A 27,673-nucleotide genomic window follows, 5' to 3' on the forward strand; every position below is an offset into this window, starting at 1 on the left:
CTCTTTCTTAATTGCTGTAGTGTGTACAGGGCAGATAAAAACAACAATAGATTCTGAGAACATCTCTGGACTAGGTCAATGTCACTCTACATCCTATTGGGCTCACTAAGAGGTCAGTCTGGCCAGTCAATTATCCATCATAATGATGGATGTATTTACTAATTAGCCATCCATTTTCTAATCATTTCTTCCAATTCAGTGTCACAGGCAAGGCAGGGTACACCCTAGATAGGACCCCAGTACTTTGTGGGGCACACACACAGATACACACACACTCACCCTTAAGGCCAATTTTCCCAGGAGCCAATTCACCTACCCGGAAACCTCACCTCTTAGAGGAAACCCACCCAAACAGTGCATCAACAAAGTTAATTGAAAAGAAATACATCACTTTAGGTACAGTAGGAATTACCACACCTTGGATTTTGCCTTTTTAATACAGCAGATATGTCTCTAAGCTGATCATTAATTTGCTGTATGTGGAGTACCACAAGTATCTGTTTTAGGATCCCTGTTCATCATGATTTGTATCAATGATTTAGACACTGGTACAGCTAGCACCTAGTCAGGCTTACAGATGATACCAGACAGAAAAAGAACATAAAGTATACATATGCAATTAATAACTCTACATGACAAAAAGACTTCCTGTAGAATTTGTGTATAATTTTGCTCAAACGTAGAGAAAGATACTTCTGCTCTGGGATCTGTCCAGAGAAGAGCAACCAACTGCATTCTCAGACTGAAAGGAAGTGTCCTGCACTAACAGGTTAAAAGAACTGATATTGAACAGAGAGGACTTCAAGAAGGATATCCAGGCTTCTTTAAAGAACTGGTTAGTCATGATCCTCAGATCAATTAACTGCTAAAAGTCCAATAAGTTTAAATGGGCGAGTGGTCTCATCTGCTTACTTTCTTCAGTAATGTGCTGATGCAGAGTAATCTTAGTTTGCACGGAAGTTACAGAAATATTGAGGTACTGAAGCCCGTTTTGCATCGGTGACTATACCTAAGTAAGCAAGGTGTTACCGTGGACTTTATATATAAAATAAAATAAAGCGTTAGAGAGAGACAGACGCGGGCTCGTAAATCCACAGGTCTATAGTAATAAATAGGTACAGAGGAGCTGATAGGCGAGAGGGCGCAAATAAACGACAGAGTGGGCTTGGATGATTTGGAAGATGTGCTCGGGGAGAGCGCAGGGCTGGGAAAAGCCAGCGCTGGGTCAGATACGATGGCCGCCCAGCTGCTGCGGGCAATCACCAGCAGCGTCGGGTTTCAGCAGGCCGATGACTGCGCTCATTCCTGCCGCTCTGAAACCTCCAGCTCTCACATCGCACCGATAAACAGCCTCGCATTCCAACTCGGCTTACCGGCTCCCTCTCTCCCACTTTCTATTTTACTCGGGAAAAACCCGCTCGCTTCCGCCTGCCCCTCCCGGCCAACATGTCGCTTCGAGTTAAGCTTTCATTTTTTCTGCCAGAAATGGCCAGCTCACAGTTATTTTCCCACAACTATTAGGCTACACCGTGCCATTCTAGTGGTCTATAAAAAGGCTGCTGCTTATATCCAGAAGGTTATTTTTTTAAAGATATTCTCCTAGCCAAAGGGGAAGGTACAGACTTAGAAGATACTTACTAAAGGGGGTCTTTTAAAGTTCTGAACGATATTTAATAAGTGCCTCTGGAGTTCAGGTCTAAGTAGCTACCTGTGTCTGAATTTCTTTTCTTTTCACAAATAAATACAGAAACTTTTACAGTGTTATCTATATACCTAGAACAGTATATATGCACACACCTAGATAAAATTACAAAGCCAATAGAATTACTTTTGCCCAGGTGCATCAGCTCATGTATCATTTTGAATGCTTGGAATCTACCTGTGTCTGAGCTTTTAAAGGAGAGGAGAAAGACAGGGCTGGAAACGCCTGTCCTGTTGGCAATCAGAAAGCTGCTGGGCCCTATTTAGGGTGTTAAAAGGGAGATCCATCCCTCATGGTGAAGTCACCTCTGATTCAATTGTGAAACGGGCTCGCCTGTGTCTGTTCGGGGACAGTGATGCCTGTAGCAAATCAAGAAACGGGAAGGAAAAAAAAAGTGTGTCTTTTGGGAAAAATTTACAGAAGGGACAGAAATCAAACAAAAGCAAAATGTGCTTCCGGCTGTCGAAATAGTAGGCCGGAAAACAAAGCAAGCAAAAGCTTTCATCTGCAGAATTGTGCATCACTCCTCCGGAAAATTGTGGCATTTATTTTATTAGATTGCTACTGAAATGGGAAGGGAAATGAGACGCAGGCCAGTCCGTACAAAATTTGGAGAGCACTTACTGAAGGTTCCTACTTTAGAGGTAGGAACCTGGAAAAGCAACAGGGTTGAGGGTCATTATGGGGTCATTAATTAGATTGGCTCGCAGATTTCCTCCTGTGTATTTCAAAACACATCCTCATTGCAGTCCGTCTGAATCAGGTTCATTAGAACCCATTAACAGCAGTGATACTGAAGCACTTTAGCTAGCTGCAATTTTTTTCTTCTTCAAACTAAAATGGCATTATGTGTGCAGCTTCGATGAGAGGAGCCAAGAAAGAGCAGGTCAATCACGTATACTGTAGGACTACGTTTTTAGGAGCAGATCGCAAAGTATCTGAAAACATAGCGTGGCATGGATACTGTAAAAAAAACAACAACTTCATTTCTGTCTGAGGATAATGGGCCTGGAGAACTGAGACAATTAGTACAGAATGTCTCCACAATCTTATAAACAAAGATGAAAATGGCAGATGAAGCAGGACTGCACAAGCATACTCTTGATTAATTAATGAACACACTGCAATAAAATGCTGAATTTGGCTTGGAATTAGAAGATAGACACATGTAACAGCCTCATGCATGACCAGTTTCTGTACCCCCTTTTGCCTATAGCTCAAACCACTGTTGATACCAGCAATGTTTTCAGCGCTCGTGAAAACACCCAATATCTTTGTTCGGTTTGTTAGGGGGGCAAGCTGATGAAGTCATGCTTTTTGCTGGACAATAGTCGCCTTTTCAGCCCTGCTTTTGCTGCGGAGATCTGTGACCGCCGTGGAATCCGACAGTGGAAAAAAGAGCTGTGGGGCTGGAGGAAATGAGCAGTACCAGTCCCTGTAAGAATAAAAACATCCCTGCTGTAGCCTGGAGGTCACAAAGGCCACAATTCGCAAGGAAGGTAGGGAATAATGCTCGGAAAGAAGACTTCACTTAGCCCATAGGCTTGGGATCCCAGTAAGGATGATCCACATGATCCTGCACAGGATGTGCCAAGGAATATGGATGTATATAGGAAATATAGGAGTTGTTTTACAGTAGCTAGGCATGGAATGTGAGCTAGGAGTTACCATCAGGAAGCTAATTTACTCAATTTTAGGTTTTTGGCTCTGAGGGTAGCATGCTTTAATACACTGGATACTACTGCAGTAACAGTCAGGATAGAAATACCTTTTCTATTATTGTTGAAAAAATATCAACACTGTGAAACAGAACAAAAGTAAGCAAATCAGTAGGAGATCACATACCCCACTTTTGTTCTGCTAGCTGATTTAGGTCCTCTTTCTCAGGTCTGACTTTTCTTTATTTTTTCTATAATTCTTCAATCTTATTTTAAGAAATTGGACACAGTCTAGAAAGTAAGCAGCCCTGCGGCAGTGGGCTTCTGTTTTCTTAAAGGTTAGTGGTGGGTTCTGGTTGGTGTGCCCTTAAGACATATATATGCCTCACATGACAAAATGTCAAATTATCAACTTCAGGTTTCAGACTGGTCAGATTGGTAACTCTGGGAGTCACCCAGAAGATTCCCTTGGAGAATGTAAATTCTATAATGTAAATATATAATGTATAGAAACTGAATTTCAAATTAAGGCAGAGACCAGTTGCACAGTTGCACCTTTTCTGAAAATGTCAGTTCGTATCCTGAATAGACTCCATTTTATATTAGCCCAGAAAACTTTGGAAGATATATACTATCCTCACAGTGATAAGATAAGAAATATATTTTGCCTAGAAGTCCAAAAAAACTGTATAGGTGGACATACAGTACTGTTCAAGTTTTTAACACGACACTGCTGAAATACATATTCTACTGTATGCCAATAAACTGGTCAGAAAGTCTGTGAAGAACTGGGACTGCGAGAACTTTTAGACAACACATATTGCTCTGTTAAATGTGTACTGTGCAGTCACCGGAGGTTGCTTATAGCTTTTTTGAGGGTAGGCCTAAATCTGTGATTAGAGATGCAGCAGGTATAAAAACACAACTCATGCTTATTTGTGTCGTTGTGATTCCATTGTTATTAGAAGTTACCACACTGAGAGATGAGGATTGTGTTTACATCTCTGCTCTGGGCTCGAAGAAGGAGTACACATGAAAGGAGGCCACTCAATCTCTCTCTCGCTTTTGGAAATAAGTAGCTATTTTTTTTCCAAGGATCTCACCCCGCCATTACTTGAGAGATGGCAGGATGTCAGCTTCAACAAAGTCAGCAGGTAGCTTGTTGCACACTAAATCGCAACCCATTTAGATAAAATCCGCTACCTGTTCTCGGTTTTCAAAGCATTTCCACATCAACTGTATCTCATTGGTATCCGTAACTAACTTAGAGCACAACAAAAAATGGGATATTTGTTTTTTGGTCCTCCCCAAAATCAAGTCATCTTGGCTGACTCCTTCCAACAAATGCCTCCTGTAATATAACACAGAACTCCAGGTCAGAAGACACAATGGTCATCAGTTTCAGCCTGCAGATTGTTGTCGGTTGGATGGGGTTTATGAAACAGCACAAAGCAACACATTTTAATTAATCATTGTCCCGTTTGTAGAGAAAGAACTTTAAAAAAAATGGTAGAACAGAGGCTACTCTAAAAGAAAAAAGCCCACCGATCTGGAACAGTCTGTACTCACAACCCACCAAAGGACAAATTAGCATTTAATAAATCTGAGCTCAGAGAGGCACATTGAAATCTGCTCTCCAGACTTCGCATGAGGGGTCACAGAACAATCGCACAGAGAGTTCAATGGATTCAGTGTTTTGTGCTCTCACACAGTAGCTGGTCTTCTAACTAAATTAACCAGGCTATCAAAACTGGTAATGATTGACTCAGAAGATTCCCGGGACCTTGTTTTTTAAACTACGCTTTTGAAAATCTCCATTTAAACTTTCCATTGAAACTTTTCCTACTAGATGGACATTACTGAGACTTGCATAAACAAAATTTCTGCCCAGCACCCTGTCAATAACCTGTCAAGTTCCATGACAAGCACTGGGTCTTCACTGGGCCTCTGAAGACAAAAATGAAACTTGTGACTGAGGGCAAGACAAGCAGAGCTCAAAGTTTGGATATGATCCAACCCACAGTTATATCACAGTTCTGCATTAGTGTATGTGTGAATCTCTGTAATTAAAGGTATTTTAAGATTGTAGATTAACCTAACTCAAGCAATACAGTATAAGGGAAAAGATGCCCAAGACAAAAGAACAGTCTGGCAAATGTACAGGGAAGTGTAGCTCACCGTACTGTACTGCACAAGTTTAGTGCTGGTACAAACTTCAAGCCGAAGACTGAGTGATACTGTAAATCGATTAGTATAAATTATTCAAAGAAGAACTGGACTTAATTTGGTTATTTAGCATTTGCTGAATTACCTCTATCTAAATAGCTCCAATTAGATGACCACTACATCCAGCCCTCCCACCAGAAAATGGTTCTGTGTTGGGTGCACGTCAGGTTAGTTAAATTCCACACATCTGACTAAGGGAAGAAGTGAAAGTAGTTAAGAGTTGATACTAATTGTTAACACCATACAACGTACTGAGAGTCTGAATAAACAGCTAGAGATGAATTCGTTTCAGTGATTAAGGACTCAGTTGGAACAAAAATCAGGAGATACAGAGGTAACCCAAGACCAAATCTGAGAATTCCTGACACAGGAGAACAGCAAGTCAATAACCATGAAGCACAGAGATGCTCTCACACTAACAACATCCAAATACATCAAATTCACTAACACTGTAGGGATGTGCACCCAGTATAATAGTCAACCATCTAGTTACGCCAATGACAAAGTATCTCCTACCCCCCCTAGCACGATCCTGTACCTCGTATGTTGAAAAACTCTGCCTTAAAACCTTGGATTCTTTTTTGCATTGAAGATTTGACTGAGAAAAAAATACTGTAAATCAATCTAGCGTAGTGTGAACTGGTGACCTTTACAATTGGTACAGTACATTGCAGTTAATCGCGTTCTTAAAAATAAATACATTATTTTCTGTAGCATGTGCAATATTACCATATTATCAGCATAGCAGACAGACAACTCTTTCAAGCATTAAATTGCATATCTCAATAAATAATCAGTATCGGAAATATGAGAATATCCTATTATATACTGTACTGTAAATGCATATTGCTGAGAGATTCTGTTGCTGAGTAACCAAAACCTATCCTACAGTAACTCAGTATTAAATCTCTTCCAGGGCTGCACATTGTGTGTGTCTTTGATTGATACAGAATGGATTAGCTGCAGAAACCAGCAATCAGAGCCCAGCTCTACCAAGCAGGTGTAAGTGAATACAGCATCCCTGAAGTTCGAAATGAAGCCATCAGCTATTAATAACTGCAGCGCAGAGGGTTCTGAGACAGGTCAGGTGAGAATGTTGCTACTGCAGTGACAGGTGCAGCTCTCTTTACTATAATATTATCACTGGCCCAAATACAGCGAGTGCACTGACAGCCAACATGACCACAGCCAGGGATAGGCTTGTCTCCCAACCACAGAAATACAAAATAAAAAAAATAAAGAGGACCAAAAGAAAACATGGATCAGTATGTCTTTAGCACAACAACCAAAAACAAACAGAAAACAGAAAAGCCATATGCCATCTGGTTGGAACATACAATTTACAATTAAAAGCTGACCCCCCTCCCTCAAAAAAGAAAAAATCATACTGGACAGGCTTCTAGACATAAAGGTGTTGCTTTGATATGAAATATTAATATTACTAATATTAAGGCCCATAAAGAGCCTTAGCTAGAGCTGAAAATAATGGATTAGCTATTATAATTATTTAAGGACACTGCATTGAAAATAAATTAGTTGCCCTAAATAAATGGGTAATTCAGAAGCTACTGTATCCCATTAAACTAAAAGCAAAAACAAGCTTTTCACATGCAGTGCTGTGTTTTTGTCAAAAAATTCGCTTCACGTGTCATCACCGTCCAGTTCATTTCAAACTCAGCACCCAGCCCACTCCCTGACCATCCCAAACAGAAGGAAACCAGGTTTCATTCATTGTATTGTCAACCAACGGAGGAAGACTGTTCTGCAGTCATTGACTGATCTGCCAGTCAGCATCCAAGTCAAGGGAGCAGCACCTGCAAGCAGCACTGAGTGGAATAATAATAATAATAATAATAATAATAATTGCTTACACTTATATAGCGCTTTTCTGGACACTCCAATCAAAGCGCTTTACAGGTAATGGGGATCCCCTCCCCAGCCACCAATGTGCAGCCCCACCTGGATGATGCGACGGCAGCCATGGTGCGCCAGAACGCTCACCACACATCAGCTATCAGTGGGGAGGAGAGCAGAGTAATGTAGCCAATTCATAGAGGAGGATTATTAGGAGGCCATGATTGGTAAGGGCCAATGGGAAATTTGGCCAGGACGCCGGGGTTACACCCCTACTCTTTTCGAGAAACGCCCTCGGATTTTTAATGACCACAGAGAGTCAGGACCTCGGTTTTACGTCTCATCCGAAGGACGGCGCCTTTTTACAGTATAGTGTCCCCGTCACTATACTGGGGCGTTAGAACCCACACAGACCGCAGGGTGAGCGCCCCCTGCTGGCCCCGCTAACACCTCTTCCAGCAGCAACCTTAGTTTTTCCCAGGAGGTCTCCCATCCAGGTACTGACCAGGAATACTGGAGGCAGGATTGACCAGCCCTGCCCAGGGTGTGCAAGCATGCAGCCAGTAATGGGATCTGTTTTTTTGGTGACTGTTCAGGTGTGGGGACAAACAGCTGACAGATTAATTCAAGTTGACAGTACAATTCACAGCACCGAAGGCTGGAATGAAATCAAGATGCTGGGATTTGAGTGAGCAAAGGTGTACAAATACCTCTCACTGCAGCTGCACGGTGAACAAGACATGAGCCAAGAGTTTGCTCCAGACACAAATGGGAGGGGGAACACTTTCAGTGTTAATACGCATTAACAACCGGAGAAGCCATATTACGCTCATCTCTAGTTACCCACGGTAACGGCCGTGCGCAGCGACAAAGCAGTAAAAGATATGCTAAGGAAATGATCGCTTCTACCTAATCTTTCAATATTGCGTCATTTCATAGTTCAGTGGAAATGAAAGCAGAAAAAGCTAAGAAAAGCATGCTGGAGCAGTAGATCTGGGGAATAAACAGGTACTCTATTAGACAGGATAGACTGAAATTATGCAGATGGATTTTTCTGTTTAGAAAAAGATCTGTGTATACAAACAACAATAAAAACAACACCTGGCCTAATCCTACTACACACCTGATATACGTATTAACTGAATCTTAGACACTAACCTACAGTAGGTGATCACAAATAGAGAGAATACAGGCTTGTTTGGTTGGGTTACATGAAGAAGAAAGTTAGATGCACCTGATGACATGCGTGCACAGTGTCACAAGACATGCTTTGTGAAAACCCACTGCCAGGCAGGTCAGTATGACCACCACTGTTCGGACCTTTTTAACACGCTGCAGACAGAATCAAGTGAAACTAGGTGGAAAATGCTCAGGCCTCAATTTTCGTTGCTGAAAACTGTTGATTTAAGGCGGTAGTTTGCAAACCTTACGTGGATGCAAAAGCTAAAACATCGATAAAAAAAAAATAGCAGAGTATTTCAGACTGATCAGAGACATAACCACTGGAGAGAAAGCTTTGGTTCCATCCCTGATATGCGGATATGATTTTCATCATTTTAATACAGTTCAATTCGATGTAGTAAAATACAGCTCTTTGTCCTGTTTCATTCAGATATGCCGTGCATGTACTGTAGGTCTCTTCCACTTATCCAGCTACTGTGGGACTGTGACTGGAGAAGATGGCACCCGTTCTTCAGCAAACTGTTAGCAGTGAGAATTATGGTTTTAGTAGAATTTCTCTGCGTTTTGTTATTCTCATCCGTGAGATGAGGAAGCATGAACTGATCATATGGGGCCACTTTACTGGGGGAATAAACTGTGCTAACAGCATGGTTACGTTAACTGCGCAGCCAGATCAAATACTATACATCAAAAATCATCATAACAAAAAAACAAAACACAAATCAGCTTTTGCCAACAATTAAGACCAAACCCCTGCCGTGAGAACAGTTTCCTTCCACTTTCTCTCGCTAGACAGACTTTTTTTAGTTCTTCTGGGGGAAAGTGCTGCTTATTCAACAGAAAAAAAACCCGCAGTTGTTATTCATTTGTAAGCGTTACCCTCCGCCATGGTCACCCTAACCCTCCTCCGGCATTAGCCTTTCATATTATAATAGCTGGATGTTGCTCAAAACTAAAAACAACACCACGTTGCATTTTGAATTTCATGCGGACAAAAGAGTCAGCGATTCACTTATTGATATATGAATGTGCATCTGTGATACTAACGGAAAGCCTGTTTCTTTACACTTCACCGAATCAAAGAGGCCTCACAATCCAGTAGCGTTAGTAAAACACTCAGTAGAAGGAGGATTTGAGTCAAATTGTCCCGACTTGATACAAGCAATGACACCCCTACCCGCGTTTTCTATCTTTATTTTTCAGAGGTTTCTTTTAACTACACAGAGCATGTTGCGCAAGAGTCTAAAATGTCGACTTTACCCCCTCCGCTGTCCACAGAAATGTTTGATCAACAGCAAAGTTCTTGGTAAAATGTTATCTTTGGTTAATCCTACCTTTAATGGGAAATGTGGTTCGTTGCCCACCCACCAATAAAAACCAATGAGCACCTAAGCAAAGGCAGGATCCAAATTGCTAGACCCTTAAACGAATGTGAAAAAGCCATTTTCAGCTAACTCAAGATTCAAAACCAACGCCAACAACGCAAGCTCACCCGACACAATTTACTGTCTGTTTTCCATGAATGGTCTTTACCTACCAGGAACAAGACACTTCATTTCTCCTCTGAGTTTCAACTGTAACTTCGCTGGCCGCTATCATAATATAACGGGTTATATAATAGAGTATCTGCATGTCGTGCACAAGATTGGCAAACGGTCTTGAATGTTTGATTTTTTTTGCATGAATTTGCCATTTACTTAAAAATTAAACGACACTGGGAACAGGACTATCGCTTAGGATTCGTTTCAGAAGGAATTAAACTAGAAAGCCAGAAAATATGGAGCGCACTGAAGTCCTCAGTTCATTTGGACTTCCTGATAACACGCATTTTGGAACAGAAACAAAATATAGGAAAACTCGTCAGTTAATCAGGCGTTATCATGTTGGTAATCTGTTGTAAATAGTGCAGTAACTGTAAGCACAGTTCAAAGTCCCAGCTGACCAGCAAAGGTTTCCCTTTCCAAACGTTCAAGCACAAGCGGTTTCCCACGCAAAAAAAAACACGCACTAGCCAAGCCACACCACTCCGTAATTCCACGCTGTATTTACCTTGTACTGTTAAAATGTAAATTCCCACAGAACAAAGTTATAGCCCGAGAGTTTGTCTTCCTTCAAGCCTTAAGCTAAGAAGGTTTTTTTTTTCATCTAAGGCAGAGCCGATCCAAGACAGCTGTTGCTGACGCAGGGGTGTCTTGAATGAAACCTGAGAGTTGCTTCAGGTAGGATCATCACTTCGCCGAAACTTTCTGACACTTAGAAAGCAACTCAGCTAAAGCAGAGAGCGACCAGAGGAACGGCTTTAAAGATCTCACGCTTTTTTTATTACAAACCGTTAAGTAACGGGGCGACTACGGCAAAAATATATACTGCATAACGTGTCATTTTGAAGTCACTTTTATTCTGTACCTAACGTGACGTTTGATTGTCGTTTTGCAAATATTCTTTAACCTAAAGATACGCAAAGTAGTTCATATGCCAAAACGTCGACTAAATAATGGTATTTGTTCCTGCGCGTTAATCGTGATTTAGTTGATTGGAGCGGATGTGTTCGTGCTTATTTAAAATGGGTGTACTGTAGGCTGTAACGGGGTCTTCCCTCTGTATCCTTTCGACTTTCTTGTGACTTTTGTGGGGAAAATTGTCATCTTGACCAGATTGGTTTTCGGCAACTGCTCAATGAGGACTTTAAAACGAAATGGGCAGCCTTCACTTTTTTTCCGTCGTATAAACCTCCAGTTTACACAATGACTGGACCGTACAGCACACGGCAACACTGCGCGCTTTCTGTAGGGTTTAGCTGTAATCCGCAGCTCGGAGCGCAATTGTGCCTTACAGGGATAGGAGACGTTTAACTGTTTGCGGTAGTGTCGCCTACTGGAAACGCGAACAGGTGTCTCGCCATGTGGGAGTTTCTTTTTTTCCCTACTTACAGCAGTTTGGAGGTTGAAACAGCACAGAAGAAGAGAAATGATTTGGAAGCGAAACTGTTTTGTGCCCTGGGTTTCCTGGAAGAGCTACTCGCTCTAACTAAGCGATTATATGCATGAAAAATGATCATATTCAATACGTATATAATCATGTACAATCTCTCGTCCTAATTTTCAACAGCAGGGACAAATGCTTCATGTATTTCCTTTCGCTACTGATCATGATTCATGTCATAAGAATAATACATTACAATTATTAATAGCATATAAATTATAATATACCAAAATCCAATTATGACATTCGGGAAACAAATACGTGTCGGAAGTTTATTAGGACAAGACCGTGAAGCGCAATATGAAATTTATAATACCAGAAGTGCAAAAAGAAAGGGCACTTATGAAATGGCATACATACATTTAAATAGCTTTGGAAATTCTCCCACTGTTGCGATTACCTGCCTTGATGTTTGAACTAAAAGAAACTGTGCACTCTTTCACCTCTGAAAATCGTCGCTATATCTCAGCCTGCAATAAGTAAAATGCATTAATGAATCAGCTCTTTAGCAGATTAAAGGTGTGACATAGTCCCATGTTAAGTGAAGTAAAATAATGGATGATGGATGCATCAGATGATATCTGAACCCACCCCCAGACATCTTTGTCATCCCACAGCACTTTATCCATATGTCCAATAAGAAAACATCCTAAAACGTGCATCACTGAGTTGCATCTCCTATTGCATGTACTGTATAGAGCTCTGACAAATCTTTTTGCTTTTCTTCCGCGCTTTTGAAGAATTTAAGACTACACCTGCAGCAGCACTCTTAGGAACAGGAAACGCAAGGAAATGGTTATGGCTCCATTCGTGTGTTCTGAAGTGCCGATCGGACACATTCTCTTCTTGCAATTGCAAAATAAAGGCACTCATGAAGCGTTAAGCAAGATAAAAAAAAGAGATATTGGCGCACAACAGGGTACGACTAACCCACAATCAATGTTAAGATTTTTGGAAACTATTCCTGACTTTCAACGTACATGATCCTTCTTTCGGAATAAAAATGAAACGGGCAAGGGTTTTAAATCAGCAATGTCGAAGTGGGGAAAAGCAGGAGTAATCAGTGCTTCACCTTACATACAGTTTTTTTTCTTCTTGTTTGCAATAAACTAAGCCATGTTCCTGCCTGCACTCTGCACTCAGTGTTCATGCAGATAAAGCAGCTGAGCCGAAATTTAATACCAGGGCAGACTGCTCCCTCCGATAACGTTGCCATATTCTAACATAATGAGCAGACAATTTCTTGGAAGGGATGAGTATCATTGCATAGTCACCAGGGTGAACCTTTTACAGCACGGGGCTGTTGCTTAAGAATCTCCAGGATCGTGTTGAATGAAAGACGCGCCAGCAAGTCGTACCCATCACGTAGGAAACCACAAAATACTAGTTGCATGTGAAAACATTTATTACAACATAACAGTGGTTTTTAGTTCTTAATTCCCATTAAATTTAGATGGGAGTGTTCTGCAGAAAGATGCACATCTACACTTACAGATGTAAATAGACAGCTACAGTATTGACATATCACCACCGGCTAATGTTCAAAATCCCTCTTTAAAATCCCCCCAGAATTCTGCAGTTAATTCTGAAAGGTTTTCCATTGTACTCTTTTCCCCATCTTCTCTGCAAACAGTACTTTCATAACGAAGTTTGGACCACTCAATTGAGTACTCTCCATGTGCGTGTTTTAAACACGTGTGTGTATATAGACAGAATACAAATTTAAATGGCCGTACATCGCTTCACATACCACTGGCCCCACCTAGCGTTCATGTTTCGAAGTTACCTCTGTCGAATCAATCCTGTACAGTTTAAAAGCTTTAGAGAATATGATCAAGGTTCCTAGATTTAGGATGCTCCGACACAAACATGAAAGACTAGTCGCATTTGCATGAACGTTCTCAACAGTACCTTCATTTAAAAATTATTTTTTTGCATTACTGAGAGTGCAAAGTGGAATGGCTTCATATTACAGGAAAAAAGTGAGAAGTTAATAGTGGGCTCCACTTTCAACCAGATTTTCATGCTGCAAGTCACGCATTCTATTAAAGTGGATTTGTGTATGTCGCACACACCACCCAGAAGTGTGTCCGTTTATCACTGCACCTTAATCTAGTGAGAGTCTGGACGCATTGGAAATGAATGGGTTTTTGAAGACTGCAAGCACAGCCTCATCAAAAGGGAACCTTGTGTCGTCTTTGGCACAGCTCACTCAGGCCATGTAGTCTTGGGTGATGGGGTTAAAGGGGCTGTTTTCAGCTGTGGACAGCCACTTGCCCACATGCTTCTTAATTTCAGTTTGCACCTGGAAAAACAAGACAGTCTTGATGAGCATCTGCTTTTCAACAGAATAAGGTTGATCAAAAACAAAATCAGCTGATGCTGCAGAGAGGGGTAGTGGTAGGTTGGTGTGAACAGGACAGTTCCTGTACTTTGCATGAGCGTTTTGGGTTCGTTGTCAACAAAGGAAAATAAACCAATTCGATCATGCGAAAACAAAACATCAACTGAAGGAGCAAAAGAGATAGCTTACCTCTCCATTCAAGAAGCAGTACAGGAGTGCAACAATAAATCCCTAGAGTAGAAAAAATAAATGCATCATTCATGTCTCAGCATAGTGCCCAACACTCCACTCTGTTGAGTGCACCCAATCTGAAGCGTCTTTCAAATTATAACACCATGACGGAACCCAGGTGTAAATATTCAAGACCCTCTGGTTTGATACATCTTTTATTTATTTCAAGCATATCATCATCTAACTGAAACGAGTTTGGTTTGTGGCAAACCTCTTAGGTTATAGGTCTCTTCTGAATGGAATTAAGAAAATCTGAACACAAAGCTAGAGATGAAATGCCAGAGTACCAGGGCACTTAGGCAGCACAAGGTGACGTTGTGCCAACTGGAAAAGGGGACAAAGCAACTGGTAGCGATGCCAGTAGCTCTCAGTCCCGACACGGAAAGAATCTTTTCCTATTTAAGGAAATTTGGTGAGGTTTCATTGTTACGATTTCTGCAATTCAGCTAACTCCAGGGAAACCAGGGATGTGGGGAGGGCGTGCCGAGAGCTACCCATACCTGGAAAGACCCCAGGACAAGCTCAAAGTACAGTCGGAGCCTCTCTCCCACGTGCTCGGGGAAGAAGACAAACACGACGTAGTGGACTCCCAACAGAGGGGTCAGCAGCAGCGTGGATCTGGCCAGCCTCCTGGACACAGCAGGGAATTGCAGTAGTCAAGGCCAGCACCCTCACTCGGAAAGCAAGCTGTACCGTGCTCCAAACGGAGTCATGCAGTGTACTATGATTAACGCACAGAAATGCCAAGTAACATCCATTATATTATAGTCCACGGCAAACACACGCCAAGGCACAGAGGGGAATGATGGGATTCAGTTTCAGCTCGTGGCTTATGGGAAGAAGCTCAATTGAAGCATTGCACAAGAAAAAGAAAATCAGGCACTAAATTCAAGTCTTCCTGCCGCAAGGCATACAAGTCCAATCATTTAATGAAGCCCTGATTTTCCAAAGGCTGCCTCCATTACGTCACGAGCTGAAGCACATGAGACACTGAGTGCTGTAAATTAACTGTTTTCGACCTCAAAAAGGAATTGCATCAACCATCTTGGTCCCAAAAGGGTTTCGAAGTGGAACTAATGAATAGCATCAAAGATCTTCCTGAACATCAAGTGCAGGGTTAAAAAGTAAACAAAATCTATAAACGGGTCATCCTTTTCTCAAAACTGTGGTACCATAATCCTCTTTTCACAATGCCAAATCATATCCTCAATTAATATGTTCAGTTTTTTTTAGGATATTTCAGCTGAAGGATTTCTTAAATATATTTAAGATTTTGATCCGGCGGCATTCTTCTTTTCAGGGGGTCCGATTTTGAGTGCTCCGATACTTACATGTACTGTGATCGGTCACACACGCCCACTTCTGGGGTCCTGATTTTCTGAAGAATTATCCTGATGACATTTACAAATATTATGAAATTAACCTGGACATGACAGAACAGAAAACACGGTTACATTTCCAGCCCCTTACAGATTGCCGGTATGTCCACCAAGTTACAAAACAGCACTAAGAATTTAAATCTTTTCAGCTCTTTGACTCAATGTTATCTTTCCTTTTTTTAAAGTTGTCATTGGGGGGGAAAAAAATACAAAGCTGTTTGTTCCTTGTATTCAAAATTAAAAAGGCACTTGGTTAACAAAAAAAAAGTAGCTCTCGAAATACGACGGATACATTTTGCAATCGTCTCAGCGTTTTTGGACATTGATCAAAGCCTGACTTGGCAACACTTACAAACACCGACAGGAGAATAGGGGCTTTGATAATCCACCAAAAGGAGCTCTCCAAGTCATCCCAGCACCTGCCAGATACACAGGGAGACTGCAAATGACCTAGTGTTTTTGAAATAGTGCATTAAAGGTATCCATGCACCACCAATACAAACTGGGAGAACATGCAAACTCCACACAGACAGCTCCATGAAAAAATCACTACAATGCTGGATTTTCATCTTCTCAGGGGTGGGAATACAAACCCGTTGTTGTCGAACTGTGATTTGGCAAGGACCCAGATTAAAACTGAAATCATAGGAGAACCTGAAAAGCAGACAAATTCTCTATAAATACAGCAAAAGCCTTTTTCTGTGGACACACATTATGATACGATATGTAGTGCCATTTCTGACATCATGCGTCTTTTTATGCAATATGACAAATACGACAACTGAAGTACATTTCTAAATTGACTTTTTAAAGCATCTCCTTTCTGATATCCAACTGGAAGATGTAATGTATAATTTGGGTTCCCCCTAACAAATCCTATATTTGCTAGTTTAAAAAAATACAAATGCCAAAAATAGGAAGACTTTAAACAAAAAAAAAGTGCAAAGATGCCAATTCAACCACGCTTTTTTAACAGTAAAAGGACAGTTACAAATGACAGTAAAATCTCTGTTCAAAGTGTTCACCCACAAGTTAAAAGACATAACAGAAGTGGGGAAAAATTAATATCAGAGGTGTCACATACATACCCCATCCTATAGCAGTGTACCAGCAAAAGAACCTCCTCTCGAGAGTGAAGGTAAATACCAGCAGGGTTTGCAGATACATCCCCTCTACCAGCAGCCAGAAGAAATTGGCTAGGACACAGTACTGTAAGAATGTGACCACCATCTTACAGGCCACCTGGAAGAGCCGGAGTGAAGGAAGAAAAGGCTATAGTGGGGAGTGCTAGCAGTCCCCCCACAAAACGATCCGTCCAGGCGTTGAAGCGCACTGAAAACAAATCTTCCTGCAGCAATTGCATTAGGAAACCTTTTTAAACCTGCCTCCGTTAAGTTTAACGATCCAAAAGCTGTTTTTTCACACCCATAAAATCATTATGGCTTTTGGCTAGCTGCAGACATTCATGGATACCAAGGACACAAATGGCTACCGTGCACGGGGTTTGAATGTTTTTCCTACAAGTATTATCTGGCGAGACGGACAGGATGCAGCTAAAAGGCGAGTTGTAAGAAGGGAACTCCACGTTCCTTCTGCACTCTGAGCCCTTACTGTTGAGGTGGTGCAGTGGTCCATGCCTTCGTCTGCGAACAGCACAGCGTCCTTCACAAACACAGCAGCCCCCCGCAGTATGAAGGACAAGAACAGGCAGATATGGATGTAAGTTCTCATGCACAGCAGTTTCCTGCAACACAAAACACTCCCACTTGTTAGCTGAAAGGCTCTTTACAGGTAGAGAAGATCACTTTATTGGCCATATACAATTTCGTGCATTAGGAATTTGTCTTTTCACATGCTGTACCTCAGCTTGCTCTCCATGAGGCAGACAGACGGGGAGGGAGAAGCTGGGGGTCAGAGCGCAGGGTCAGCCATTTATATGGCACCCCTGGAGCAGCTGGGGTTAAGGCCTTGCTCAGGTGCCCAACAGAGTAGGATTCCTCTGCTGGCTGTGGGATTTGAACCTGCAACCTTCCAGCCACAGTGCCACCACTCCACCCGGGGAAATTTGGCCTAATTTCCATTTATTAAAAGGACCTGAAGACACGGCCCAACAGGTGGAAACGACATAGACCTGTTTTTTTTACCTCTCCCTGCAGTTTTCTGTATTTTAACTTCTGTGGAGGCCTGAAGGATGCTGTTCTGCTAGCACAAATTCTTTGAAAATCCTAAAATAAGGTAAGTGTAAATATAGAGATCCAGCTTGCATGTTTTCAGAATACAATGCCACTTCATTGTTATTTACAATACACAACAAAAAAGTTGGGTTTTCATCAGATAGACATGAACAGACAGAAATAATTGTAATACTTGCTTACCTAAATGTACAAAATATGAGGACAGCAGTGACCAGAGCAGTCAGTGAAGTTCCATATCCAAACGTGTATAGCAGCTTGACAGTAGCAAAGTATTCTTGTTTTAAGTGTAAGGAAATCTAAGAAAAGATTTAACAAACTATGTCTCACATAAGCCAAGGACAGGTATTACGAATTATGAGGACGAGATTTAATTTTTCCCTACCTTATCTTCCGTTTCCTCACCATTGTCTTCAAACTGGCAGGCGTGGTAATAAGGCAGGCTGGGTTTACTCCATCCACGAATAGTGCAGTTTCTGCTGATTAAAGCTGGAGAAGAAAAATAATTGAGGACGCCAGCGTAAAAGCAATCCAACGTTTCTTCAGTGACAAGCGCGTCCCCTTCTGGTGAGTGGGTGTATTGTTACCAGGCTAACCGCAACACAAAGGTCAATCCACTAATGAACATTGCTCATTGTGAATTTCTGGTAGATCCTGTATCTACCATGTTATTCGGTCTGATACGCCGTTAGAAAAGTTCAAATATACGTGCATCACCAGAGAAGTCTGTAAACACTCTTCAGACAGCTTGCAGGTTCTCGAATGTACTACTAGCTGAACAAAACAGTGTCTTTATGAGCGTCTTCTTTCGGACCGAATTAGGTTTGTAAAAAAAATAAGCTGATGCTGCACAGTGATCACAGAGTAGAGTAGTTTATTGGCATATCTACATGTACGTTGGAATTCTTATTCACGCTGATCTCTCGGGACATACTGTACACAGTACAACAGACAACACCACACAGTGTCGAGACACGGAGGGGTATGTGGGTATGAACGGGGCAGTACTTGGCATGACCATTCTGAGTACTGCGTCAAAAAAAATGAAAATTGAAACAAAATTGAACGTAGGAAGAAAGTGTTATTTCCGATACCTTCTCTAAGCCTTCAGACTATATTTTCCCAATATTCGTATATATTCCTTATATTCGTATAAGGAATCATATATTCTGCATTTTTTTTTTTGAGGCAGAAGACGCCAATAATCTTCATAAACTTCACAGTCATAGAAAACCGATATGATCTTTCTCTATACCTTTTTTTCTTACCCTAGGTCGGGTGACTCTGATGTGCTTTCGAAAACGGAGGTGGGCTACGGTCCTGAGTGGACCGCGTGTTCTTGTTACGGGTGGGGGGTGGCGGGGTAAACAAACAGTTTACAACACCCACCGAAAGATCATTCGATTTTCATACAAGATTAGAAATCCCACGCCGCGCTGCGTGAGTGAGTGTTACCTTTGGGTGCACCGAGAGGTCGCAGGACCTCAGGACAAGACATGGTCACTCTGTCTCCTACTGCAGCTGCTGGCCAGCAGTTCACGCCGTCCCACTCCACCAGACAGCCTAGATGAGGCAGGAACACAGGCAGGACACTGGGGGGGGGGGTCATGGCTGAGGACGGACACGCAGGCCCCGTAACTGCATGGCTGTTTTTAGGCCAGCAAGCGTGGAAGAAATACGGAAACGGCGAGAAGATTGATTTTGCAAAAAAAGACACAAGGAGGACATGATGGGCTACTTTTGCGTCCAAATCCTTTGGAGTTTTACACGATGTTTTTGCAAGATCAAAATAGCATTCCCAATATAGGTTTGCATACTGAATGCACATGGTCGTACATAATTAATTAATAATGGTGTTTCACTGACGAAAATGCGGCGATTTTGCAGGACACTGAGCGCACCTACAGTATATCAGGTCGTTTGCCTGACGAATTCAGGTTTCCATCAATCTGTATCCAGAACTGCGGAGCTGGAAATCGGAGCTCACCTGTGCTGTCGTTGTCGGCGGACGTCAACGCGTGGTCGTTACCGGTCTTCATCCGAGCGAGGCACAGGGCTGCTCGTGTTTGGAAATGGAGGACTAGAGAGCAGTCGGGATGAGTACAGGTCACCTGCAGCGTGCGAACAACCCGCAGACACATGTGTCGACTGCTTTAGGATGGGTAGCACGCGGAATTAGAATACGCATTCGGGTTTTTCCCCCCATCTTAAAGATTTTCTTTTCATACATGCTTCTCAGTCGGGAACAGAAAAAAAATGGCAACAACAAAAAAAAGACGATAAATGAAAATGATGAAAAACAGAATCCAAAGCGACGAGTTCAGTTCCCCCCCTTGAACAACCTGAACCTGCTGTTGAGATGCTAAAATGATTTCAAATCTGTCAAAAAGCCTCGATTTATCTTCACTTCAAAGTCCTCTACCTGAAAGGAAAGTACTGTACCACTTCAATAAAGATAACGTGTGTGCTACAAAAAAGGAGTCTTCATGTACGTATTGTACTGTATTTGCACAATAACGGAAAGAGCAATATTAAGTTTATACATTTCTAAATAGTTTCTATAATAAAATAGAACTCAATCACCAATGTAACAAATAGGACCATATATAATTTTATTGTTAAACGTTTCAAAACATCAGTTTAATCTTATTTAAAACATTAAAAACACCTTTTGTTCAGCAGTTTAATCTTCCTCCGATGTACATTACTTAACTTTTGTTTGTTATCGTTAGAACAATCGCCTTCTTCAAAAGAAATGTTGAATTTTACGTTTAGCGAAGTAAACGCTCAAAGTAAATCATTCACAACGACTAAACCAATCTAGTTTTCTATGGAACTCAAATTCTCGAGTACGAGAAAAAAAAAAAAAGATCAGTAACCTCCGCTGTTGCGGCCCCGAAAACACGTACTGTATGATGTGTATATCATATATCAAAAATACTCACAATTGTTAAAAACATCCATTGCACAGAAAGGAAACGGATTCCAGGGCTCTTTGTGTTCATTTGTAAATAAAAAGAGGCTTCGAACGCAAGTTTTAGAAATTAAAAGGGGGTCTCTCCCTCTTTCCTCTCGAGCTACACTCGCTACAGCGCGGAAAATGTCATTTATTTCTGTCGCAATTAACAGCAGCCCTCTCAACACCAGGCTCAAGAGAATTAGTCCTCCAATGAGATCGTGTGATGTTCAGAATGCGCTGTTCTGCATCCATTTACTGTAAAAGTCCGATTTTAATTTTTGAGTTTTATTTTGCCAGGTTTAAAGCAAGCCAATGTTTTAATATAAAACCTTGACCTAAGATTATAAACCGGGGCATAATAAGCGGAGAGTATTATGGTGTTTAAAACTAGAGTTTCATTAAAAAAAAAAGATGTTAGAATAAAACTGCTTCTCATTTTCTCTAAATATATGTTTACCCCCCACCCCAACACGCACCGTCTACTCTCAAACCTTACCAAAGGATAAAGGAGAGTATTCGTGAATGAGACCACCTCGCATGTTAATAACGGAATGCTGGAAAAGACATTGTACTTTACAAAAATAAAACTGACAATTGTTTCATGCGTCAGACAGTTTGATTTCAACGTCTTTTGAGTAGCCGCTTCTCTGCCATGTACGAGACCCATACAGGAGTAACGCTCATTAGCAGTGATCATTCTTAAGGAGAGCTCTCCTTTCAAGCACGGGCCAGTCTTGAGGAATGCAGCCTTGTCTTTGACAGTGAAGAATTTGCCAACACGAAAAGCAGAAATCATTCATCTGCTGGGCACGAAGGGCGGGGGGATAATGGAATTTTAACAGGGACGTTAAGTCGCCTGACTGAATATTTTAAATAGTTCGGCTTCGGTTTTGCGTGCCCAAATGGTTTCTCATTATTATGTTTAATTTATGAAAGACAAATGGATTTTTTTAGTTGTCGTTGCTAACGACTCAGAAAACAACGCAGGTCTTTTGTCGTGAGAGTTGTGCTTTGCATTAGGTGACGGTCCTGAAGCAGGTTTTTACCTCTTGAAAGATTCATTGTTTTCTTAAACACGTTGTACTGGCCTTGTCTGAAAGGCGCTACATACAGATAATGAGTTAGCACCATCCCTCTGGTTCAGCATAGAGAGCCCTGAGAAGATGATCTTCACAATCCTTGACCTTCGACCTCTAAGGTCTGTGATCCTACTGTACATCCTTAACACGTCTAGCTGAGCATTGCCCAATGTTTTCCTCGTGAATGGAGACTCCTCTTTCTACAACCCCAATGAAATTTGCGCACCAGGAATATAACTCTGGTTACATAATGCACACTTGAACCCAGGCCCTTACAGGAAAAAAAAAGAGAGACCTTCAGTTCCTGACTGATAAGAATTCAGACTCTCAAATGCAGGGACACCTAGTCCAGACTCTGGAAAGCCAGTGTCTCCAGATCTTGTTTTGTTTTTTAAAGTGCCAACAACCGAAACTGTTGCAGTAAGTTGGTCCGATTAAGCCAGGAATGGACTGATTTGGGCAATTAAGAGCTGAGCCAACGACTGACACACTGGCCCTCTGGGACCAGGACTGGACACTCCTGCTTAACCTTCATTTGAGAGCACCTTCCTGGAAACCCCAAAATACCAGCAGGCAAATGATCTTTTCACAAAAGTGTTGTTATTGTATCCATCAAAGGAACACTTCAGAGAGATGACTGTGGTGTACTCTGGTAAAAGCAATGCAAAGTATAAATGAAGCCCAGGGAAATTCTGATAAGAGATAAGAATATGGAGAAACACAGCAAAGAGAGGAAAACTACTACACAAAATACAGAAATGCATTGCAAAGCTAAGAGAACATAATTAGAAGGCAAATAGCAAAGGGGCTATACTGTAGCTTTTTCTGACATCCTATACAATCTCTACAGCCTCAGTGACCACAGAACTCTTGCCCATGAGCTTTCTGTAGACTGCCACTAGACATTTCTGTTTAGCAACTGTATTAAAGTTTTAAAGGCAAAAGAACGAAATTATGTTAGAGCTTCTGGGATAAGGTGTACTCAATCAATGAATAAAACATGCCTGCACCTGACGAGTCTAGTCTGAGAAATGGTCTCTTCGTCTGGCGTGTAACCTGCCTGACAAGCAAATTCTTCATCTTGAACTGGAGAGCGTGATCTCTCGGGAGCTGCGATTTCACTCCAAGCCTTTTACTCTGTTCATAAATCAGTCTAGTGTGTTAAGGGGCGCTCAGGGACAAACATGTTTCCAGTTTCAGGTATCAAGAATATAGAGCTCTTTCCCTTCTATTGGAAAAATTCAAATAAACCAACATTTGGAACACTGACAAGTCCTGCAGCAATCAATGCATAATTGTATTCAATGCCAACGTGTGCATTTTCATGCAGCTAGAGGTCAGCATGCCTCTGCATGTCATTCGTCATTCATGCATCACTGTGTCAATTTCCACATGTACTGTAGGAGCCAGAGCTCAGAGTCTGAGTTACAGGGCCGAATTGTTGCCTTGTCCAGTTGTATCACTCGCCACTTGGTGCTCCGTTACTCTCCAATCTCCTTGCTACCACCCTACCCTGTTAGGAGGAGCTGGGACGTTTTCCCACCTTCCCTCCCAATACCTCAATACACCTCCCTCCAACCCACAGAAATCAGGATTGCTCAGTCCTCCACCACGTTTCTGCACCTGCGCAGGACTCACCTGTCCAGACCGCACCAGTGACCTCTCAGGCACAGCCTTCAGTCATTCTTACATTGAATTGCACTAAGCTTATTTAATCCTCAGCTGGGCAATGTTGGTCACTTGTCAAAACACTGCAAGATATCCTGTACAAAAGAGTTACAATGACAGAAACTTGAGAAAGTTTTGAGATTCCTGGTCATACAACCATTTTAAGCTTGTTTGTTTCTCCCAGTAGTTTTACATGTTGTAAAAGCTCAGGAGACGTCTATAAACCTACTTTGGATCATCAGTATCCATCCCATATCCATTTTCTCCTTGTCTTCCTTTCATCTGAACTCTGCACCTCCAGTGGTAATTGATGACATCTTCAGTATACTTAGCTGTTTAGACTTCTCTTAAACCTGTTTGTAGTTAACAAGTCACTCCTAGGTAGAAGAAAAATCCTCTTTCAAGGGTAAGCACTAAGAACTTTATAGAGCCTCTCTTCCCCCATGCTGGCTATTAAAACAGATTTCTGAACCAGCTCTTGCTAAATACCTGCTTAATTGATGATAAGCTGATACAGGTGGGAATGACCCGCCCACAATCTGAATTTCTCCCTTCTCTAGTTCCAGTTGGGTTCATTTCAAGCAGCTCAGCTGAAACATTGCAGCTCCAAAACTTAGAAATAGGTGCAGGCTTGATACCAATTGCACGTCCCATTTGATCTTTTAAAACCTGAAAGTAAAAATGACCATTATGCCCCAGATGTAAAACTGAAATCAATTAGCCTGTGATTAAGAACTCAACACACAGTGTTCTGCCAGGACCAGGCTTGGGAAGCAGTTTTAAATTGAACAGTGGTGGCATAGCTAACTTATCCCACTAGGGGGCGTTACAACCCTTAAAGTGCTTAAACGTGCTCCAGACGTTCATCAATATTGTGGCTTTGTGATAAGCGACTTTTCAAAGGACAAATGTAATTAGTTAAACAAAACAGGCAATACTGATTTTCATATAAACCACTCAATCAGTGTTTTTGTCTCCACATTGATAATTCTGTTCATCTGGCTCATAGACCAAGACCTGGTCTTAACATGACCTTTCCTTCCACAAAAATCCTTTTTCTTCCTTGAGTTTTGCCCTCTGCACTACTCAGATTCCATAAAACATTTCTTGTTTATATATTTGTTTCAGAGGAGTCCTGCGGTTTTATAATGAGCCCCTACAAGTAGCGGAAGTGGTCTGTTTTCTGTAACTACAGTGTAAGTACAAACGTCTCCAGCCCTCTGTGTTGAAGGAGGCCAAGGACGAAGCTTGTGAATGAATGCACAGCAGCAGAGTGAAAAGGCTCCAAGAGAAAGAACTGAAGTTTATTCCCTGGGGAAAAGCCATCTATTAGGATGGAATTATTCCTCCAATAAAATAAAAGTTGCAGTTAGAGCCAATATCAATATTCATAGATGAGCAATGTGTTACTTTTCCAGATACCTAAAAGAGAAGCTCAGCTTCTGCCTTAATGAGAGTTTGAAGGGAGGATGAAGACTTTACTACTAATAATGTTAAACTATTGGATCCGATTGCTCTCCAGGCAATAGCAGCAGTGTTATCCAGATTTACCTGCAGGTCTGTATTGAATGCTCTGTGGGCTTATTGTGGACACTGACTGTCTGCGTAGTGTCATCACGCTGTCTCACGGTTGTGCACGTCAACAACAGTCCAGCCTGCGGAGAGGAATTCAGCCCTGGCCATGACTCTGAAGGTGGATTGGAATCCAGTAGGGGCGTGCTCTGTTCTCAGAGCATGCACAAGGCAAGCCCTGAGCTGACAAGCCAAGCCACGTTTCTAACCAAGCCAAACCAAGAAAATTAAGCGCACAGCCCACCCTAGATCAGATTCTGAACGGTCTGTTCTCTGTGCTCGTGGTCCGTGCTGGCATGGCGAGTATCCTTCTGTGACACGGTAAAGTCGGCATTAATGAGGAATACTTTAGAGAAAATGTTAAAAACTCCATGGAAAAAAAAATCTGAATCTGAATCTGTTACCTGAAGAATGCACAATTCTACCATCCTTCCAGCAGCCTGTGTTCAATATCCATCAGACAGTTCCTGAATAAAGATGTCAAAGAAGCAGGGTGCTCCACTGTGGAATTTTAATCGTTATATCCTTCACTAAGCTGATTGAATTAGGACTTTTATAAAAGCATAACCTTTCAAAATAGATCTATAATGATCTGTTCTGGCAGCCAGGACAGATTTATCATTCAAGGTATTTTTAAGTGGCCTGACCTCCCTCAGAGGTTTATTCAGCCTTCGCAGTTTTGTTAGGACACAAAGGAAGGTCATGCAAACAGCACGTGTTTGTGAAAGACAGGCTCTGCCATGAACACAGCCTGGTCATTTTCCTGACATGAGCCACAGGTCAGATTGGCACTTTTTACATTTTTATGTAAAGTTTGAAATTTTATACTAACAAATTCATCACTATTCTCTGTTCCTCATTCCTTAACTGCATTATATGAGAGGAGAGTCTGCCTGTGTATCTATTTCATCTTTCATCTGCTGACAGAGAGCGTTTAGGATGTTATTTATTATGTTTTTTCTTTCATCTTAGAGACAACTTTTATGGGTAAGGGACTGGAAAGCTGATAAGCTCGAGAGCCTGTTAAAAAAGTGTCACCTCTAAAACTCCTGGGGTTTTACAGCAAACTGCTTATATTTACTGTTAATTTAAAAAAATCGAAGAAAACAGTTTGCATGTTCTCTCTATTTCCATGTGCATTCTGGGAGCTTTAATTTTCTCCCACCTTCCAAAGACTTCCAAAATTTGAGTTACCTTCTGAAGTCCAGGTGAGCTGGTAAGTCTAGGTTAGCTGGAGTCTCCAAGCTGTGCTTCAGTCTCCATGTGTGTGCTCTGAACACCAGGATAGACTGGTCTCCTGTTTCACAAGCTCCCACCTACTTTTTTAAAGATAGATGAAAGATTACAGGTTGAACAGTACAAAACCGAGCAAAGTTACTTCCACTTTGGAGATGAAGCAGAGGAGAAAAGCCCCTGCACAAACCAGAGTTGCAACTAACCGATTAGGAACCTGAGACTCTTCCAGAAGTGATGCCAAGGAGTAATGACAATGAGGCTGTCAACTGCTCAAGGTTAAGGCTTAAGGAGAAAGCTAGAAGACAAGCAGAGAGGTACTGAGCCTCCCAGAAGTTCACACTGCTGACGCGGTTCCCTTTCCGAATTTAGAATTGACAATTGTTTGTCAACTCAGCCCCCTACAACCCTTGTGCCACATGGCACGACCTCTCTGACATGCACTATCGGAGCCACCTGCTTCCTGTTCACACCACAGGCCCCGCGGTGCCCACAGCACAGTCACCTTCGATCTGAGCAGAAATGACAACCGCTCCTGTCAAAGCTCTCAGATGCCAGGCAAGTCTCAGGGCTCGTCTGTTGCATGGAAAACTGAGAACAGACAGGCTGACTCAGGCGGGCAGCATGGCGGCTGCCTTGCAGTGCTGGGGAATTCTGTATGTGTGGAGTTTGCATGTTCTCCCCGCGTTTGCATGGGTTTCCTTCGGGTGCTCTGGTTTCCTCCCACTGTCGAAAGACATGCTGGCAGGTTAACTGGCCACTGGGAGAACTGGCCCTGGTATCAGCATGTGTCTGTGTGTGCCCTGGCATCCTGTCCAGGGTGCATCCTGCCTCGTCCCCATTCCTCGCCAGGTTAGACTATGTCTTCCCCTGCAACCCTGCACTGGATAAAGCAGTTTAGAAAAAGGATGGTTTCAAGCCCATGTGGCTCTCTGTCAGTGCCACACCTCCTAGTTCAGTGATAAAATCTGACCACTTTGAACCAGCGATTTCTGCACTGTCGACCTGTATCTTCAGTAGTACTATGGTTATAGTTTGACAGAATTGAAAGTTACGCTTCAGAAATTAGAGAATAACCATGGTTCAGATACAAGGAGGCAAAATTCATCACACGTGCAACTGCATAGACCACGTAACCGATTGTATTAAGCCAGCTTTGAACAGTGCTTTGGATAAATACATCAGCCAAATAGATAAAAATAACTATAATTGTAAAGCCGGTGATGTAGACAGCATACAATGTCCCATGTAGGTAATCAAGGTACATACAGTATAGTGTTTCTCAGTTGGGTTAGTCTGTGACTGACTGATCATACTGCAGCTGGGGAGTCAGATTTGGGATGAACACTTTAGCTCAGGAACTGGAATAGGACTGCCAGCGATAGATCAGCAGTTTCCCATTCTGAAAACAT

General features: G+C 42.0%; 2 protein-coding genes and 1 long non-coding RNA gene across 6 annotated transcripts in view; 1 reads left to right on the forward strand and 2 right to left on the reverse strand.

Annotated features, from left to right (window-relative positions):
• The window catches only part of scn4ab (sodium channel, voltage-gated, type IV, alpha, b), a 46,678-nt gene extending 35,884 nt beyond the window's left edge, over positions 1-10,794 (reverse strand). Inside the window, exon 1 of one of the 2 annotated variants that reach the window (XM_088623016.1) lies at positions 10,672-10,794. The gene's annotated coding sequence lies outside the window, so the exon portion shown is untranslated. Of the gene's footprint in view, positions 1-10,159; positions 10,180-10,671 lie in introns of those variants that run through there. The other variant, XM_088623015.1, reaches the window with a different exon arrangement.
• LOC148638766 (uncharacterized) lies at positions 10,715-26,088 on the forward strand. 2 transcript variants are annotated; one of them, XR_015930988.1, is made up of 4 exons: positions 10,715-10,841; positions 17,715-17,793; positions 18,176-18,317; positions 24,585-26,088. It is a non-coding gene; the product is annotated as an uncharacterized LOC148638766 (long non-coding RNA). The 2 variants fall into 2 exon arrangements; XR_015930987.1 differs by lacking the exon at positions 24,585-26,088 and adding an exon at positions 19,024-20,227.
• ghrhr2 (growth hormone releasing hormone receptor 2) lies at positions 12,992-20,922 on the reverse strand. Of its 2 annotated transcripts, XM_088623017.1 has the most exons (13): positions 20,696-20,920; positions 19,738-19,861; positions 19,206-19,313; positions 18,136-18,239; positions 17,934-18,049; positions 17,170-17,302; positions 16,647-16,800; positions 16,152-16,212; positions 15,911-15,977; positions 15,511-15,602; positions 14,680-14,809; positions 14,138-14,179; positions 12,992-13,909 (listed from the first exon to the last, which is right to left on the reverse strand). In XM_088623017.1, exons 1-13 carry the CDS (start codon positions 20,753-20,755, stop codon positions 13,817-13,819), a joined length of 1,284 nt encoding a protein of 427 aa, XP_088479143.1. In that variant the 5' UTR covers positions 20,756-20,920; the 3' UTR covers positions 12,992-13,816. The 2 variants fall into 2 exon arrangements, with proteins under 2 accessions (XP_088479143.1, XP_088479144.1); XM_088623018.1 differs by lacking the exon at positions 14,680-14,809 and having other exon boundaries at positions 20,696-20,922.
• Positions 26,089-27,673: the final 1,585 nt, after the last annotated feature.

Source organism: Lepisosteus platostomus, chromosome 28 (genome assembly GCF_059453375.1).
Source record: "Lepisosteus platostomus isolate fLepPlt1 chromosome 28, fLepPlt1.hap1, whole genome shotgun sequence".
NCBI classification, from domain to species: domain Eukaryota; kingdom Metazoa; phylum Chordata; class Actinopteri; order Semionotiformes; family Lepisosteidae; genus Lepisosteus; species Lepisosteus platostomus.